Source organism: Amborella trichopoda, chromosome 13, assembly GCF_054954075.1.
Source record: "Amborella trichopoda isolate Santa Cruz 75 chromosome 13, AtrichopodaSantaCruz75HAP2 v2.0, whole genome shotgun sequence".
NCBI classification, from domain to species: domain Eukaryota; kingdom Viridiplantae; phylum Streptophyta; class Magnoliopsida; order Amborellales; family Amborellaceae; genus Amborella; species Amborella trichopoda.
In genome coordinates, this window is record NC_142348.1 from 16,350,846 (window position 1) to 16,370,967 (window position 20,122).

Sequence of the window (20,122 nt, forward strand, 5' to 3'; positions counted from 1 at the left end):
GCTTCTTCTATAGCGAAGAGATTTTCATCAAGAAGGGCCGTTTTAGTGGGTGTTTCGTTTGGCAAGGCATGTTCGACAAGGTGGTCAGCAATGGTTTTCCCTTTGACTTTTGCATGATGTATTCAATGTCGATTTTGCAACCAGGTATAGGATCGTCAATCTACTCAGGATTGGTGCAATGAGGACTCGAGGTCTCAAAAGTTGGTCTTTGATATCTTAGAAGGCTTTCTGGCATGCCTCGTCCCACACGAAAGGGATACCCTTCTTCTTCCAAAAATGCCTCCTTTGGTCCCTCCAAACCTTTCCTTTGGTCCCACCAGACCCTACTCTCATTGGAGATATTACATCATTGTAGTCATACTTTTACATGCTCTCATTTGGCCTTTTAATGGCCCCCTAACACTATCTGCCACCCAAAGTCTGAGGTCCCCCTCATCATTCTTCAAGGAAGAGAACTGCTCATAGTAAAGATTCTTTCAAGGGGAGTTCATCCCTCACTTGGTGGTATAGTTGAGGCTTGTTGCCTTTAGCCCGTTGATGTGATAAAGACCAGGTTGTAGCTTGTTACGGGCAGTAGTTAGGGAATTTTCTCCTTCTTGGGTTTATTATTTTCAGGTTCTTTCTCTCCCTATTTCTTTTCTTCGTTCTTTCTTTTATTATTATATTTCCCCTTTACCTTACTAGGTTTGGAATTATCATGTGCACCAAGTCTTTGGACACCGGTGCATCTCGAGCATTCCTCCTTTCTTTGGTTTTCAGCAGGGTCGCAGCTCCTTTAACATTGGCATTCTTATGAGCAGCAAGAGAAGAAACAAATACCTCCCATGAGGTGGGGTGATTGTTCAAGAGATGGACTACTTGTTGACAATTCAGTCTATTCACACTATGTGTATAAGATAGTCGTTAGCGGGAAGCTATTCTGATAAATTATATCCACTTAATTAGAACTATGCACCTGTGCAGAGAGAGCCTATCACTATCGTGACTTGGAGCAATCTTTGAAAGATGGACTGTGTGACCGCGCAAGTCATATAGATCAAAAAATTTCTACCTTTGTTTTTCATATTGCTGTCCAGAGCACTCACAAGTGTCCAATACAATGTGTGAGACAAATAAAACACCAAAGACTCTCATTTTCTTGCCATTAAAACAAAAAATATATCCATGATACAATCTGGAAATAAAGATGCAATGGAATCATAAGAGCATAAAGAATACCTTTATACCTTGCCTCAAGTCACCCCCAAGGATTTAGCACAATCCACACCGAGTCTCCTCCACCAATGGCACATGGGATCTAGGTCTGAGAACTTGTCTCACAAATTTGGGAAGCCTAGGCAAAAACCAGCGGAGAGTATAAGATAAGATATGCTTGACCAAGGCTCAACACATGAGCTAGAGGCTAAGAGGAGCATGAGGCCAAGACCTAGGGCTTGGCTATGTGGCTTGGGCGTGCCACCCCTTAGGGTTTATTTTCTATCCTAAACCCTAAAGCTTCGAGAGAGAAGACAAAAGAGATTTAGAAAGTGGCATTCCACTCCTTCAGGCTTAGAAAGAGAGATATCAAGTCTAGAGCATGAGCCCCACCCATAACTAGTATATATAGAATAGAGGCTTGGGTTTTTCTATCTTTGTGAGACTTAATCTTGACCTTTGATCTTGGAGACGTGTGGGGTGAAGAGATCTCATCCATTCATCCTTTATATCAGCCATCATGATTAAAGGGATGAGGTGGAACCATTATCCCTCAGTTTCTAGAACTCTATTCCCATGAAATAGAAAGTAATAACTCAATCACAACTAATTTCTTACACCTTCATGTTTTGAAATCAATCACTATTAATTTTTTACACCGTTCGGTTTTGAGATCAATTAAAATCTCTACACCAAAGGTTTCTAAAATATCAAGTCAACATATGGCATAATTGCCATCTTTCAATTTAGGAGAGTTTATAAGAGGTGGGGCACACCACCCATAGGGTGACCATGTGGTCCCATACCCCATAGTATGGTGGGCCCAATGTATCCCAATTGGCCCCCAAACACTTTAAACATAATTACAGATAATAAAATATTTTTATAAAAATCTCTAAATATTTTATTTTTCTCTTTGATTTAAATAAATCCAAAAAATTGACTTTTCCTCAGTTAAAAACATTTCTCAATAAAATAAAATACCTAGAGAGGTCTAAAAGTTCATTATAATTAATTTTCAATAATTATAACATATTTAGACATTTAATTTAGTCCATAGAGTTAAGATTACGACAAATATACTGAGGGCTCCATCCTCTCTAGAGACCGTATATCACTTCACATTCTCAAACTGACTCAACAGTTCCCATAACCCAAAACCACTCATAGGGTTCATGATTAGACTATCAAAGTCAGTCAATAGAGTGAAGGAGATACGACTCTAGCCCATGCATTACAGGTCCCTCCTTGAGGACAAGTCCAAGCCCCATTTCAGCAGTATGCTTCATGGGTCCTTCCAACACAATCTAGTGTTGCAAGGAGTCATCTGTTTTGCACATGTACGTATCACACACCCTTATCCAAAAGGGCCGCTTCCCGGTTGTCAATGTAGTGTACATGTTGTATGATGGTAACGATGAGGATTTTGGCCCTTGTCCTCTCAGGTCATCCATTACACACAGGGGTCAAATCCATGGCTGCTAGCCAACTGTCCTAGGCACATTTGCAACCTCATCAAGGAATAACCCCACATCGAAAACCTTTATCGGTTATGTTCATATAATGCCCAGGACTACAGGCTTTTAGACATTTTAGACCTCAGATCCGTCTAGGCATCAGAAATGCCTCACAGTCCAAAAGTGGACCACACAACCCAACATCTCCCACTTGGCCTTTGAAGGCCTTACAAGCTCTCTTCCTCACTTTCTCTCAGCCCCATTCCATGTACAAGTTTGGCAAACACACTCGCCAATAATCCCTTGGTCAAAGGGCCTGCAAACATTGCCTCTATGGGAAGATACGCAATCTCTATCTCACCGAGTTGGACTTCGTTTTGAACATAATAATAAGTCGGTTTGCTGTGTTTGGAGTTCTTATGAAAATGTGGTTCCTTGGTCTCACATATTGCAGATTGGTTGTCACAAAAGATTCTCGCTCATAAAAATCTCATGTGTACGAACATGAGCTGGTTGAAAAACTTCTTTATCCACACAACCTCCTTGATTGCTTGACAACATGCCACATACTCAGATTCCATGGTGGATAGAGCCACCAAGTCCTGCTTCTTGGATTTCCAAGAAACTGTCCCACCACCTAGCATGAAGACATGCAGATGTCGACTTGGCATCATCAAGGTCTCCTTTGATAATCTGTATCTGAGTATCCCTGTATGACTATGTCCGACACCTCCATACATGAGTGCATAATGCGCAGTCACTCTCAAATATCTGAATATTCTCTTAACTGCCTTCCAATGTTCCAATCGAAGATTGCTTTGGAAGCGGCTAACCACACTCATGGGAAAAGACAAGTCGTGCCTCGTACCTGACATAGCATAGATGAGTGACCCTACTGTATTACGATTGGACACTCTCCCTGGCTTTCTTTTCATCCTCTTTGGTTAGGCACATTTTCAGAGATAATTTGGTCTTTTTATCTATAGGGGTGGATATGGGCTTATATTTGTCCATTTCAAACTTTTTCAACACTCTCTTATAGTAGATTGCCTGGGAAAGTTGAATTGTTCGATTCTATCTATTTTTTGTTATCTTTATGCCAATACATATGATGCTTCCTATTAATTCTTTCATATCGAAGTGTTGGGAAAAGAAATCCTTAATCTCCCTTACTTAATCTCCCTTACTAGAGTCATCGAGCTACTGACTATCAACATATTGTCACCATAAAATGTGATAAAAACCACATCACTCCCACTTGCCTTGGCATAGATGCATTAATCCTCTTGATTAGAGGTAAAACCTGCTCTAGACAAGGTTTCTTGGAATTTTATCTACCACTATCGCAAAGCTTGCGTAAGGCCATAAAGGGATTCTTTAAGTTTACATACCATGTCCTTTTTTCCTTTTTCTATGAAGTCCTGAGGTTATTTCATGTAAATTTCCTTTTCAAGCTCCCTATTTAGGAACGTTGGTTTAATGTCCATTTGGTGGAGCTCAAAGTCAAAATGGGCTGCTATGGCAATCCAGATCCTAAGGGACAGGAATTTAGCAACTAGAGAAAATGTTTTATTGTAGTCTACACCTTCTTTTTGGGTAAACCCTTTGGCTACAAGTCTAGCTTTATATTTCTCAAGTTTTCCCTCAGAGTTCAATTTTTTCTTGAACACCCACTTGCATCCTATCAATTTTCGGTCGTGAGGTAGAGGCACTAATTCCCAAACCCGATGTTGAATGATGGAGAGGTATTCTTCGTTCAAGGCTTTTTCCCGTTGGTTTCTTTCAAAACTGAATAAGGCTTCTTTATAGGTTGTAGGATCATTATCAGGTTCATCCCCAATTCTTTCATAATGTTCCCCCAGGTAAGTGAAGAAATCAGGTGGTATTCTAATTCGGTTGCTTCTCCTAAATATTTGTGGTTCGGGTTCTTGAGTCTCAACCCTGTCACTGGCCATCTCAAGGAGATCGACTTTCTTGTGACTGCATCTTCCTTCGAGAAACTCATCCTCGAAGAAGTGAGCATTCTTACTTTCTAGGACTGCCCCATTCTCTAGGTTGAAGAAACGATAGCCCTTGCCATGATCTAGGTATCCTATAAAGATGCATTTAACCGTTTTGAGATCAAGCTTGGTTTGGTTTTGGTATGGGACAAGAACATGGGCTGAGCATCCCTATACTCTTAGATGGTCAAGGGACGGAGCAGGACCAAGGAATATTTCGTGTGCAGTAAGTGGGGCTGCCTTAGTGGGAGTAAAATTGAGGATATACGTCTCCGTCATTGCTGCCTCTCCCCAGAATTCTAGGGAGAGCTTCGCAAGCCCCATCATGCTCCACACCATCTCAACCAAGGTCCTATTCCGTCTCTTGGCTACACCATTTTGTTGAGATGTATAGGGCATGGTAAATTGATAAATTATCCCTTGCTCTACACACATCCCCTTAAAGAGCTATGAAGAATACTCGTCACCTCTATCAGTCCATAGGACTTTGATTTGCTTATTGGTTTGATTCTCTACCTCGGCCCTATATTCTTTAAAACAGTCTAGGGCTTCGGACTTGGTATGTAATAAACGTGGCCATTTCGCGAGTGGTCATCTATGAAACTAATGAAATATCTCTTATGGCCTTTGGTTGCCAGATTCACGAGACCACATATATTATCGTGGATGATTTCCACGATGTCAAACACTCATTGAGTTTTCGTGAAGGGTTTCTTTACCAATTTTCCTTGCACACACGATTCGCATACTTTTGGTAAGTCACCCTTATAGTTTTCTAGTAGACTCTCTTTAATCTCTCTATTCTCTTATAGTTTATGTGCCCTAATCTCATGTGCCATAAGTAAGCATCATTCTCACATTCAGGGGACGAGACATAAGCAACTGGATTCTTTATTTCAATTTCAAATAAACCATTCTTTAGCATGTCGATCATAACAACTTCCCCTCGAGTCTTAACTGTCACCTTATCAGCAACAAAGATGGTGACATAGCCTGCTTTAGCTAATTTTGGAACTGATACCAATCACTTACTCATTTTAGGGACATAAGTGTTTGCTTCAATACCATTATTCTTGCATTTTTCTGATCCATAACATAATCCCCAAAGCCCAGAACCTCAGTCTTTTGCTTCCCACCCATGTATATGAATTGCTCACCGGGGTCCACGGGTTGGAAATTGCGGTATCCTTCCTTGGAGTTTGACACATGGGTAGTAGTACCCGAGTCAAACCACCAAGTAGCATCCTTGGGATCAGCTAGCCTTGTCTCAAACACAACAAAGCATGTTCTCTATTCCTCCCAGCACTATTCCTTTTTTCTTTACAAAATCTAGCTTTGCGTCCCGCCGTACCGAACTTATAGCATACTCTCTTTTCTCTCAGCTCTTTATTTTCCGGTTCCCTCTCTTCCCTTTATTTATTCTTATTTTACTTTTTTGTGTGATTGAAATTTCGTTTACTCTCATCTTTTTTCTTAAAAAATTTCGTCTTCCCTTTTGTTATTCTTATTTATCTTTTTTCTTAAAAATATGGGCATTAAGCTTAAAGTTAGCCATATGCACTGTATCTCGGGGAGCAGGTGCATCACATGCACTTTTCCTTTCTTCCTCAGCTTTAAGGAGGATAAAAAGCTCTTCTAACTTAGGGGTATTCTCTCTGGCCGAGAGATATGATATAAACACCTCTCAAGAAATTGGGAGAGTGTTCAAAAGGTGACAAATTTGCATAGGCTTATGGGGCTTCACGTTAATAGCTTCATGCTCATCAACAAGTGTGCACGTGCCCCGCAATCTTGACTCCTTCCACCATCTGCAGATTGTGGTACTTCTTTAAAGCAAGTTGTTTGACTAAAAAAGGATCAACAAATTCCTTTTCTAGCTTCTCATGAATTGCTTTTGCAGTCTTCTAGTTCTCGTATTCCGATGCATAGGATTCATGTATCGAAACAAGAAGTATATACTTGGCAAGCATATTCTTTCTCTCCCATTGCACATAATATTCTTTTACATGCTGCCTTTCATAAGCATTCCCTCTTGGAACCGGTGGGGGGTCATGGATAAGCATATCGTAGAGATGTTCGTCATAGAGGACATATCTCACTTTATGTTTCTAAGAAGAGTAATTGCTCCCATCAAATCTGTCCTATTTCAAGAGTTCGGCCATAAAACTCTTTGCGGCCATGACTCTTGATTCAAATTACAGCAATAACAATAAAGTAAAATAAAAAATGACAGCAAAAAGTCCTAGCTCTGACACCAATGAAAGTTGGACTATGTGACCAGGCAAGTCAATATAGATCAAACCTTTTCTACATTTTTCTTTAATATTGCTGCCCGAATCACTCACAAGTGTCCAATACAATATGTAAAACAAATAAAACACCAAAGCCTCTCACTTGTTTTCCATTAAAACAAAAATACATTCATGTTACAGATCTGAAAATAAAGATGCAATGGAATCACAAGGGAAAAAAACAAGAAAATACCTTTACACCTTACCTCAGGTCACCCCCAAGGATGTAGCACAAACCACACCTGGTCTCCTCCACCAATGGCACATGGGATCTAGCTCCAAGAACTTGTTTCATAAATTTGAGAAGCCTAAGCACAAACCAGCAGAGAGCATAACATGGGATATGCTTGACCAAGGCTCAACACATGAGCATAATGCCAAGACCTAGGGCTAGGCTATATGGCTTGGGCATGCCATTAGTGTTTATTTTCTATCCTAAACCCTAAAGCTCAGAGAGAGAAGAAAAGAGAAATTTAGAGAGTGGCATTCCACTCCTTGAAGCTTAGAGAGAGAGATATCAAGTCTAGAGAATGAGCCCCACCCATAGCTAGTATATATAAAATAAAGGCCAGGGTCTCTAGGGTTAAGATTTTGCCATTTTTGTGAGACTTAATCTTGACTTTTGATCTTGGATACCTGTGGGGTGAAGCGATCTCATTCATTCATCCTTTAGATCAGTTTTTATGATTAATGGGATGAGGTGGAACCATTATCCCTCACCATTTCGATCAAATAGAAAGTAACAAATCAATCACAATTAGTTTCTTATACCTTCCTGTTTTGAAATCAATCACTATTAATTTCTTACACATTCCGATTTTAAATCCAATCAAAATCTCTACACAAAAGGTTTCCTAAAATATCAAGTCAACATATGGCATAATTGTCATCTTTCAATTTAGGAAACTTTAGAGGAGGTGGGCACACCACCTAATATACCCCAATGGGCGTCCAAATACTTTAAACATAATTTCAGATAAAAATAATAATTTTATGAAAATCTCTAAAAAAATTTCTCTCTAATTAAAATAAATTTAGAAATTTGATTTTTCCTTTGTTAAAAAACATTTTGTACTAAAATAAAATACCTAGAGAGGTCTAAAAATTCATTTTAATTATCAAAAAAATAATTAGAACATATTTAAACATATCTCAGAAGATTTGATGGCAATTAGATCTATAAAGTTAGGATTACAACATAAATATTGAGGACTCTATCCTCTCTAAAGACCTTATCTCACTGCACCATCTCAAACTGGCACAACAGTTCCAGTGACCCACAGCCACTTGCAAGAGTTCATGATTGGACTATCAAAGTCAGTCAATAGACTGAAGGAGATACGATTCTAGACCATGCATCACAGGTCCCTCTTTGAGGACAAGTCCAGGCCCCATTTTAGCAATATGCTCCACGAGTCCTTTCAACACAGTCCAGTGTTGCAGGGAGTCATCTTTTCTATATATGTGCACGTTACACAACCTTGGTTGCTTCCAAGATGGTTATCTAGTGTACATACCGAGTGATGGTAATGATGAGGATTTAGGCCCATGTTCTCTCAGGCCATCCATCACACACAGGAGTCAAATCCATGGCCCTTAGTCAACTGTCCTAAGCACATTTATGACCTCATCAAGAGATAGCCCCACATCGAAAGTCCTTATTGGTTGTGTTCACACAATGCCCAGGACTATAGGTTTTTAGACATTACGTTGAGCAATAGCCAGTCAGAGCTCAGGTGTGTCCAAGCATCAGAAATGGCTCACAGTCCAAATGTGGACCACATTCCCACTGGAGCCAATATATCGCTATATAAATTCAGCACATGGTCTCGTAAGGCCTTTAAATGGCCGCATAAGCCCAACAATCTCATCCCCATGCTCAGCCATGGGCTGAGAACTCACTAACATGACGGTTGAAGGTTTCCTAAAACTAGGGAATTTAGGACATCATAGAGAATAATAATAAGAAAGTTTTATGTTTGGAGCATGATCAAAAGATACCAAAATTCTTATTAAAACGTGGTACTAAACTCTTGGTATTGATGTTTTATGAAAGGTAATATAAAAAGATAAAGAAAAAGACATGATGGAAAAGAAAAGGGGAAATGAACATCTAAAAGATTGGTTTTCATGGTCTTGGTTTGAGGCAACCCAAAATCCCCTTAATTTTTATGGTTTTTTTTCTTCATTTTTAGTTTCTTTTTTACTATATCCTCAATCCGGAACTGTTCAAGCCAGACTGGTTGAAACAGACATGCAACAATTCATGGTCTAATTCGGCACCTTGTTTGCCGAGAGAGAGAGAGAGAGAGAGAGAGAGAGGGAGATTTTGGTTGGGGGAGAGATTTTGTAAAGAGAGAAAGGAACATTAGGTTTAGGGTCAGATTTTGTAAAGAAAGAGTTGTACCCAAGTGTGCCGAATCCATTCCCATGAGGGGGTATTTAAGCCAAGATTTTCCTCTATATTCTAGTAAACTAGGGGATTTGAAGTCTAGTTTATTTCTCTTAGATTTGGTTTAGACTTATGCTAGTTGAATCCTCTTTTCCTACTTTCTTCTAGTGCCACTTGGGACTCGTTCCTTGCTAGCAACACCGGGACATGTCTTGTGGTTCCGCATATGGAGAGGAGGGATTTGGCCACCCTTCAATACGACACTTGGATTATGGCCAGTGCTAGAAAATTTTTATTGGACAATGCTCTGGCGTTAGCTTAGAAGTTCTGTGGATATAAGAGTTCAAATTTATTATCAAATCTTGTATCCGTGAATTCTGGTCTTGTGAGGCGTATTCTAATGGTCTTGTTGCCTTAGGGGTGGGATGGCTTAGTGGAGTCACAAAGGTATCCAGGAGGCCCAACTGGACTCATTGAACCTTCTCAAAGGGCCACACTCGCAAGAGGGCTCCAACAGCCCACATAGAAGGGATCAGTATTGAAAGGTGGGCTATGTAATCAGGCAAGGCAATACCGATTAAAATTTTTCTATCTTTTCTTTTATATAGCCACTTGAATCGCTCACAAGTGTCTAAATACAATATATATGAAACAAATAAAATCGTAAGGACTCTCACTTGCTTTCCATTGAAACAAAATCACATTCACAACATAGACTTGAAAATTACATAAAAAATGCAATTGAATCAAAAGAGCATGAATCACGAAATTACCATATACCTTGCCTCAGGTTACCCCAAGGACTTTGCACACCCCACGCCAGGTCTCCTCCACCAATGGTGCACGGGATCTAAGTTCAAGAACTTGTCTCACGACTAAGGAAGACTAGGAAAAACCAGCAGAGAGCATGACATGAGATAACCTAGATCAAAGCTCAATACATGAGCATATGGACAAAAGTAGAAGGCTAGGGTGTTGTGGCTTGGGCATGCCACCCCTTAGGGTTTCTTATGCTTCCAAAACCCTAATTTAAAGAGAGAAATAAAGAGAGATTAGAGAGGGGTGTGCCACCCCTTTAGGATCAGAGAAAAAGAGCGAGAGAGAGAGAGAGAGAGAGAGAGAGAGAGATTTAGATATCAAGTCTAGAGAATGAACCCCAGAGCTAGTTTATACAAAATAAAGGCTAGGGTTTCTAGGGTTAGGGTTTTGCCATCTTTGTGAGACTAAATCTTGACCTTTGATCTTGAAGACCTGTGGGGTAAAGAGATCTCATCCGTTCATTTTTTAAATCAGCCATCATGATTAAAAGAATGAGGTGGAACCATTATCTCTCAGTTTTCATAACTCTATTCCCATCAGAATAGTAGGTAGAGAAAGTACCAAGTCAACATCAATTAACTCTTACACTTTCCCTTTTGAAATCAATTAAAATCTCTACACCACACTTTCTTAAAATTCTCATGTCAATATGTGACTTAATTAGAGACAACCAATTTAGGAAAGAAGAAGAGCTGGTGGGATTCCCCACCCCATGGATGGCCTTGTGGGCCCCACGCCTCACTAAATGGTGGGCTCAATAAAATTCAATGGGCCCCCAATATATGAATTTTTTTTTCATATAATCAAATAAATTTTATATTGTCATTAAATAATTTATTTTTTTCTTTGATTAAAATAAATCCAGAAATTGATTTTTTTTCTCTATTTAAAAATCATATTTCAACAAAAATACCCAGAGAGATCCAAAAATTATTTTTAATTATCTAAAAATAATTAAAACATATTAAAACATATTTAAAGAGATTTGATGGGAATAGGATCCATAGAATTATGATTACAACAAATATACTGAGGACTCCATCCTTGTTAGAGACTGCACTTTCTCAAACTGGCCCAATAGTTCCCATGACCCACCGCCTTTTGCAGGGAGTCATCTCTTCCGCACATATACATGTCACACACGCTTATCCAAAAGAACCACTTCTCGGATGGCAATCTAATGTACGTGTCGTGTGATGGTAATGATGAGGATTTAGGCCCTAGTCCTCACCGTCCAACAATCACACACTGGGGTCTTATCGAGTCCCCTGGCCCAACTGTCCTGTCCTGGGCGCAACTCCAGCCTCATCTAGGGATAACCCCACATCAAAACCCTCATTGGTTGTGCTTACACAATACCCAGGACTACGAGTTTTAGACATCAGCTATGAGGCCAAAGTCAGTCAAAGCTCAGATGAGTCATGCCACTAGCGGTGCCTCATAGTCCAAAGTGGATTGCACTCCCACTGGAGTCAACATTTCACTATAATGTTTAATACGTGCTCTCATAAAGCCTTTAAATGGCCACAAAACCCCAACAAGTACAAGAATGAAACTGAAAAGATTGACACGATCTAGATAAACCGAGGAACATCATCTTCCAGTCGAAGTCCCCTAGGGGCTAGCATCTCAAGGTGCCCTATCACACTTCGCAGGGAGTTTATCGGATCAGCAAGTTCCGGATTGGGTTTCTAGTTCAACCATGTATGGGGGCAGATTGGTGCTAGATTGGTCCTTACTTTCATTCCAACTGCCACCAAAACAAGGCTTCTCTTGGGGATTGTGATTGCACCTATATATTGCGAGTCATGTCCATCTCCAACCAACAACCCAATCGAGGGTGGCCACCTCTGCTTGAGGTAAACTCTTCTCCTTAATATGTATCTTCTATCGTATCTTGTGTCCTATTTACAAGCTTTGGAGCAAGAACTTATGGAAAAAATTAGGAACAATGTGGATTTGTTATTTTTTTTCTTTTTTAAAAGGAATTATAGATACTTCTTTGTTGAGTGGATGACGTATATAACTGCATATTAGTTTTCATGCTGGTTTTGGGGGTACTAAGTGTACACTATCATCATTTGTGTTAGTGGATGTTCTAACTTTAAGTACACTTTTTTAGTTGCCTTATGAGTTCTATTTTTATAGTTCCGCGCAACAGCCCCTTTGTTTCGAAGGACATTTCCATCTAGGAAAGTTATTTGGCCCACATATTGGCTATTCAAGCAGGATATGAACATCCAGCACAAAAACATTATCTGGGGATCATTCCCCTCACCCTGAAGATTTGATTGGTCATCCAAATTGTTAAATTCTATGTCCTCAATATTGAGGCATCTTTCAGTATGCTCCTGGCCGTGGTTACATGAAAACCTTGCCGTGGGATCGACTCTGCTTCGGCGCTTGAGTGTTGGGAAGCTGGAATCAAAATAAGTTTACCCTAAAGATGCAGTAACTAGATGATTATTGGGGTAAAATTACCAAAGTACCATTAATTATTCTAAATTCCCAACATCGAATTGGGGAACTTTGGGAATTTTAATTTTTTTTTAAAACATGCTTTATTGATATAGAAATTTACATAACTACACTCTAATCTACTTATCATTATCTATAGTGAAAATTATGCCTATATCCATCTTTTTCAACACTATTTGAATCTTACCATTAATTTTCTATTATTACAACTGTACCCATTTTCTACCCATCTATATAAGAAAAAGATTGAAAATGCTATCTTGTGTTTACTATAATAGCTAACGCCCAATGGTGAGATTGAAAGATGGGGATACGATGTCCTATGTTCCATGATGGTTTTCTTTTTTTGACCTTTTCTCTAAGTGGGATTTGACATGAAATTTTGGGGTCTACCTAATTTCAGTATGGATCAGCCGAAAAACCTATTAAGAAAATATTTTAAAACCTAAAAAATTATCAAACTACCTCTAAAAAAGGTGAGGGTACTTTAGGCATTTTTCACTTAACAAAATGTTTTTTTAATAAAATCTACAGATGCCCCACTTTTTGTAATCTGATATCTATAAAAGATTTTAAAATAGAAAAGTCCATCCCAAAATACGGGACATCCGATCGACGCAAATCAATCTAGGTTGTTGGTTGTTAACTGTAGCGAAAAGGTGGTGAGCATTTGGCACGATTTTCTTTCTATCCATCAATCAATCTAGTATGGGATATTACATCTTTGTTATGGACAAGTAGTAACTTTGAACGGCTGATTCCAATGCTGATGCAGAGTATCCAGTTATGGCTTGTGGGAAGTAGAATGGTCTCAGAAGGTGAGGACCTTAAAATTCCCTTAACCCATCCCAAGCCCAGTAAAGGAGGTGGGTTGGGTTAGCTAGGAAGCCAACGTAAAATTTTTGAACTGTAAAAAAAAGAATAATTTCCAAAACTATTCATATATCATTAGTCTAGCCTATCTGCTCGTGTTAGGGCGTTCCCCATAAGTGACGCGTTGTACTACAACTTTGGTACAATGAGAAATGAGCAAGCATTAGTTAGGGCATTCCCTAATAGTGATGCGCTCTATCGTCCCTCTGTTGTGGTAAAAAATAAGCATGGCTTCCAGTGACATTTTGAACTAGCACAGGTAAATAAGCTAGTCCAAAAAAATAGGATTCGTTTAGCCACATGGAATGTAGAAATGCTTACAGATAAGAGTTTGGAGTTAATGGATACAATGAGAAAAACCATAGTAACCATAGTTACTCTCTAGGAAAGTAAGTGGAAAGGAGAAAAAGCTAAGAAAATAGTTGGCTGTAAACTTTGGTATATAGGAAAGGATAATAATAGAAATGATGTTGGCAGAATAATACACAATTTTTTTTTAAATATATTAGTTAATGTCAAAAGAGTAGGTGATAGGCTCCTATTAGTTAAACTTATATTAGGAGAAGAGATAATTAACGTAATTAGTGCATATGCACCATAAGTGGACTAGAGGATAGAATGAAGAGCCAATTTTGGGAGGACTTGGGTGGATTAGTCCAAAACATTCCAAATGGAGAGAGGACCTTTTTAGGAAGGGACGTAAATGGTCATGTAGGGATGCATAATAGAGGATATGTTGGGGTATAAGGGGAATATGGGTTTGTTTAAAAGAAATGAGATGGGTGAGGCTATTCTAGAGTTTGCAATGGCCTACGACCTAACAATAGCAAACACTTACTTTAAAAAGCGAGATGACCTTTTAATTACCTATAAAAGTGGATCGTATAAAAGCCAAATAGACTTATTCCTAGTTAATAAGGTAGATCGACTAACATGTAATGAGTGTAAGATTTTTCCAAGGGAGAGTTTGACTACTCAACATAGACTCGTGTTCTGGACGTCTGCATAAAGAGATGGAAGAGGAGGTGAAAATAATAGGTGTCTAAGAATTAGGTGGTGGAATTAAAAAAATGAGAAAATAGAGTTATTATATAATAAATTAGTTAAAGAAGGAAAATGGAACTTTGAACATAAGGTCAATATTATGTGGAATGAGATTGTTGGCTATATTAAGAAAGTAGCAAAAGAAGCTTTAGGAGAAACTATAGAGAAATAAAAATATGATAAGAAAACTTGATGATGGAGTTATAAGGTTCAGAAGGTTATTAGTGAAAAACGATCATGTTATAGAAATTAGCAATGTAATATAAATGGTTAAAACTTTGAAGAATATAAAAATGCTAAGTAAAATGCTAAACAAATAGTAAATTCAGCAAAACTTAATGGATATTATAATCTATATAGTAAATTGAGAACAAGAAAATATGTAAAAATGTCTTCAAATCAGCAAAAATGAGAGAGAGAAAATGTAGGGATCTAGACCATATCAAATGCATTAAGTGTGAAGACCAAAGGGTCTTGGTGAAGGATGAAGAGGTTAACAAAAGGTGGAGAGTTTATTTTTTAAAATTATTAAATGACAAACATAATGAGATCACAATGGTAGATGGAACTGTTGGCATCAATGATGTCGGATATCATAGATACATTCATAGAATTAGGATATCAGAAGTGAAAGAAGCTTTGAAGAGGATGAAGATAGGCAAGTCTTTAGGACCAAATGGTAACTCAATAGAGGTTTGGAAGTACATGGGGGAGATCGGCATTGACTGACTGACCAAGTTGTTCAACAAAGTGTTTAGAACAAAGAAAATACCAGGTGAATGGAGAAAAAGTGTTGTGGTATCTATTTATAAGAACAAAGAAGACACATATAATTTTACAAAATATCGAGGGATCAAACTTATGAGTCACACTATGAAGTTGTGGGAGAGAGTGATTGAGCAATGACTAAGGCATGAAACGAATGTGTTAAAAAACAAATTCGGTTTTATGCCAAGGTGGTCAGCAATTGAGGCTATTTTTCTACTTAGGCAACTAATTTGCGAAGTTTAAGGTGAAGGAAAAAGATCTCTACATGGTCTTTATTGAGCTAGAGAAAGTTATAATAGAGTACCTCGAGATTTAATTTGGCAGGTGTTGGAAAAGAAATGAGTCTCCAGATACTACCTTGACTTGGTGACAGATATATACGAGGGAGCGCTAATTGTTATGTGGACAACTAGTGTTTTCAGTGACAAGGTCTACATCAGAGGTTAGCGTTGAGTTCATACCTCTTTGTCTTAGTCATGTGCGACTTAATGAGGCAGCTACAAGATCAGGTACCATGGTGTATGTTCTTCGCAGATGACATAGTTTTGATCAATGAGATCCGAAGTGGCGTCAACATAAAGTTAGAACTTTGGATGGATGTTCTAGAATATGAAGGTTTAAAAGTTAGCCAAACTAAGACAGGTTATATGGGATGCACATCTAGTAATAATAAGAGTAGAAACTGGAAGTAGTTAAGATTAACGGCTAAGAAATATCAAAAAGAGCTCACTTTCGATATTTTGCGTCGATAATATAGGAAAATTGAGAGATTGAGAAAGATATCGCACATAGAATTAATGTTGATTAGGCGAGGTGGAGATGTGCAATTGGAGTTTTATGTGATTGCCACATACCAATGAAGCTAAAGGGCAAGTTCAATAAGACAACTGTAAGACCAGCTTTGCTTTGTGGGGTGAAATGTTGGGCAGTCAAGAAACAATATATCCATAGAATGAGTGTAGCCGAGATGATAATGTTCAGATGGATGAGTGGCAAAATAAGAAATAGTAGAATTTGAAATGAATACATTCGGGAGAACTTAAGTGTGGTTCCAATAGTCGATAAGATGAGAGAAAGTAGACTTAGGCAGGCCGTCTATGTGCAGTGCAAGCTCAGTACAGCACCTGTTAGGAGTCCAAGTTAGTTCAAATAAAAGGCTAAAAAAGGGCAAGGGGTATGTCCAAAAGGACATGGTTGAAAGTAATGAGAAAAGGTATAGGGACTTATTGCCTCACTGAGGATATGGCTATTGATAGAGCAGAATGGCGGACCAGGATTTGTGTAATCGATCCCAAATAGTTGGGAAAATGATCTAATCATGATGATGATGCTTGGGGGATCTAGAAACATAGTTTGTCATCCTCAACAAAGACAAGCAAAAGTGATTTAGGCACTCAAGAATACCTGATTTATTGAGTAACTTCCACCTCGGATGAATCTTATTAGGCGTTTTTCAGTATGTGAGCTCAAATCTAGACCTATAAAGCCCTAATTATGCTGTCGAGTATCATGAGAATTGCTGGGATGTGCTCTTTATGGGCGTAATTGTCTGTAGCACCCAAATAGAACTACGCATCAGTTACATGTACAAAAGGCCTTCCTTCATGGTGGCCTTCAAGAGGAAGTATACCTATTACCCATTATTTCCATCTGCTTCATAAAGTACTTTATGAATTGAAGCAACCACCCAAAGCATTGTCTGACAATTCAGCATGCACACTATAGAGCGCCAAATGTCATAGGCTTAGTGTGCTCTCTATTTTCCTGAAAGAGTATTATCTCTTGTTTATGTTGATTATGACATTCTCACATGTCACAGTGAGGAGTGTACTTGAGACCTTGAGGCCTATTTGCATTAAGCAGCTTACCATTAAAGACTTGCATTGAATCCAGTGCGTTTTAAGGCAATTGAGGTAGTGAAATCAATCTGAATATCGTATTTCACGGTGCAACTATGTCCTAACGTACTTAATGAGACTGCAAAGGTAGGAGCAAAATCTGTTGACTCTCATAGTGCAAAGCCTCTTGAATTTTATCCTTTGGACTGCTTGCCCACCATGTACTAGACTCTAATTGCACATATTCTGGGTTTTCACTTTATTTTGTTGGACCATCTAGTTGTTCTACTTTATGATTTTTACTCATTTAATATGCTTCGCCCATAGTGTAGGATGTCTTAAATGAGAGCACTATGCTATCTTTCATGGTAGAGGATCATTTAACTACTACTAAGATGGCATTCAGGGCGCCAGATGTGGATGGTTTCATAGCCAAGAGGAGTTATCAAATGCCATTGTATTTTGCAAATATGTTCTTAAATCTTCCTCGAACCATTACCCACAATGGTTCTAGTAAAAAACATTTGTGTTTACAAAGGTGTAAGGACAACAAGATGCTCTATATTGAGAAAAGTACATAACAAAACCATACATATGTGCATACATACATGTGTATGACAGGATTAGAATGCCACTCTTTGATCTTATTAATGCCGAAGCTCTATCTTTAAAGTTTCATCATCCTTTATTCAGCTCAAACATCTTTTCTTCTGTTTTTTCAAGGTTGAAATTAGCTTTACAAACCAACACAAATGCACATACACACACTTGAACCTTACAACATTACCAATTCATTACAATATTACCAATTCTACATCCATATGAGAATTTGAACTGTGTTATGAACGTAAATTATATCCATATTTGGTTGCATGCTTTAGTATATCACTAACCCTGAAACATTGAGATTATCTGAAGGATGTTCTTGATCATTATCTAATTATCCTTTTATGTATTGAACATAGGAACCTGTTGCTAGATGATGGAGGGCATTTGAAGATTGGAGAGTATTGGATACAGATGCTATATGGCCAGAAAAGTCCTCATGAAAATTCATGTAGTATGGAGGGAATGGTAGAGATTGGTAAGATAATGACTTCTTTATTAGTCACTCTTGCTCAGTGTTTTCCTATTTCTCTATTTGGTACTTATTATGGTTGTTCATCATCTAAGCTTTAGATGTTTCTCTTTTGCTAAATAATAGTTTCCTTCTTGATAGGTCAAAGAAATGGAGGTGATGATTTCATTCAAAATTTATCATATGCCACTGGGAGAGATTTGTATTCATTTGCACTCATTTTCTATGAGGTATACATGAATGATATATGCACGTATCTTCATGATGCGAATTTTTCCGATGTTGGTAGAAATCGTTTCCTTCTTTTTAAAAATGAGCTATTGAGACCTCTACCTTTAAATAAAGTATAAGAGTTTGAAACTCCTTTTATTGAGATTAGTGAATTGGAAGAAACTAGACTTTCATTAATTAGATCAGCGATTTAATACATTATATGGAAGTCCATATGTATAGATGTTTTAAAATATTAATAAAGATGAAAGGGAAAAAACAGAGTTAACTAATTATAATAATCTCCCCATCATAAGAATATGGATAACTACTATAAGCTCTATATATATATCCCCACAGCACTTCATATTGGATCGTGAGCTGATGTGTATGATTGTTTGTTCACCAAGTAGAGGTGCCTGATTTATAGTGAACAAAATCCACTAATTGATCTTCTGATATAATGTCTTGGAGACCATAATGACAACAACATGTTTCTTTCTTATTATTTATTAATATTATCTGCCCACTATATATATTTGGTGTGATGCATAATTTTAGCAATTCAAATATCCTGGTCTTAAAAGAAGACTGTATAGATTATATTAACCCTTAAATTGGTGAACAGAGAAGAAATCCATATATTCTTACTATAGGATGTAAACAAGTTGTAATTTTTGGACTAAGCTCTAGATGAGACATTGTGCCTTGTTTCTTGTTGCATCAAGAAATAAATGGATCTCTAGCCATTATTGGTTGTGGATCAAGCAACTTGCCCAATAAGAATCTGCATTTGGTTTCAACTGAAGCTCTAAAGATGGTCCCATATACGACTACACTTCAATATGAGCTGGTGTTTTTATTGATATGGGAACTAGTTTTATGTGAAAGTACCCTGACAATTACCTTTTCATTATTGTCCTGATCCGAGATGAAAGTCTTCCAAATAAAGATGTGCATATTTTCAAATTTACAAGGAGATCACTATCCCTTTATGAGAGATTAATATTCCTCAAAGTCGCATTAGCTACCTCTCAAAATAAGGGTTCATGAAATAACATACAACAGATGGCTTCTGTTAAGTGCAATAAGGCTGCCCAATGGTTGGAGAGCCTCTTAAGTTCTAGGAAATATAAAATATTGCTTGTGTTCGTTGGGGAAAGCTCAACTTGACGTGCAACAGAAATCTCAAGGATCTGCAAAGCTCCATAAATCCACAAATTTAGGCCTTCTGCTTTTATATTTAGAACCAAACTAGAAATACCATGTGTGTATGTGTGTATGTGTGTGTGTGTATATAAATACATATATACATACATACATATAGTATTTTTGGTTTGGTTTACACCACCTGATATTCTATAGGTTACATTTAGAAAAAGGTGTAAACTTTTAAAATTACCTTAATTGTCCTGTTCTTTATTCCAAGGCTATAAAAAGAGTAAGGGTACTTTTGTAATTAGGAAGGGTATTGTTGATATTTTAACTAAAAGACAATGTTATTTATAGAGTGAAACTCTAGGTACTTTAATACTGTAAATGCCCTTGTCTGTTACTAAATATTTAAAACATGCCCTTCTCAAGATGACAAACATGCCTTGTGTCTTTTAGTAAATATATTATCAATATCCTTCCTAATGACAAAAATGCCCTCACTTATTGTATAATCATGAAATAAAA

The 20,122-nt window shown here is 37.8% G+C and overlaps 1 protein-coding gene across 13 annotated transcripts in view; it reads left to right on the forward strand.

Annotated features, from left to right (window-relative positions):
- LOC105420183 (serine/threonine-protein kinase 12-like) overlaps positions 1–20,122 on the forward strand; it is a 111,512-nt gene that overhangs the window by 62,150 nt on the left and 29,240 nt on the right. For 8 of the 13 annotated variants that reach the window (XM_011622843.3, XM_088855481.1, XM_020663542.2 and 5 more), the window contains exons 9-10: positions 18,120–18,238; positions 18,374–18,462. In XM_011622843.3, coding sequence (XP_011621145.1) covers positions 18,120–18,238; positions 18,374–18,462 — 208 coding nt within the window. The remainder of the gene's footprint in view (positions 1–18,119; positions 18,239–18,373; positions 18,463–20,122) is intronic. The other 5 variants (XR_016047319.1, XR_016047318.1, XR_016047320.1 and 2 more) reach the window with 1 other exon arrangement.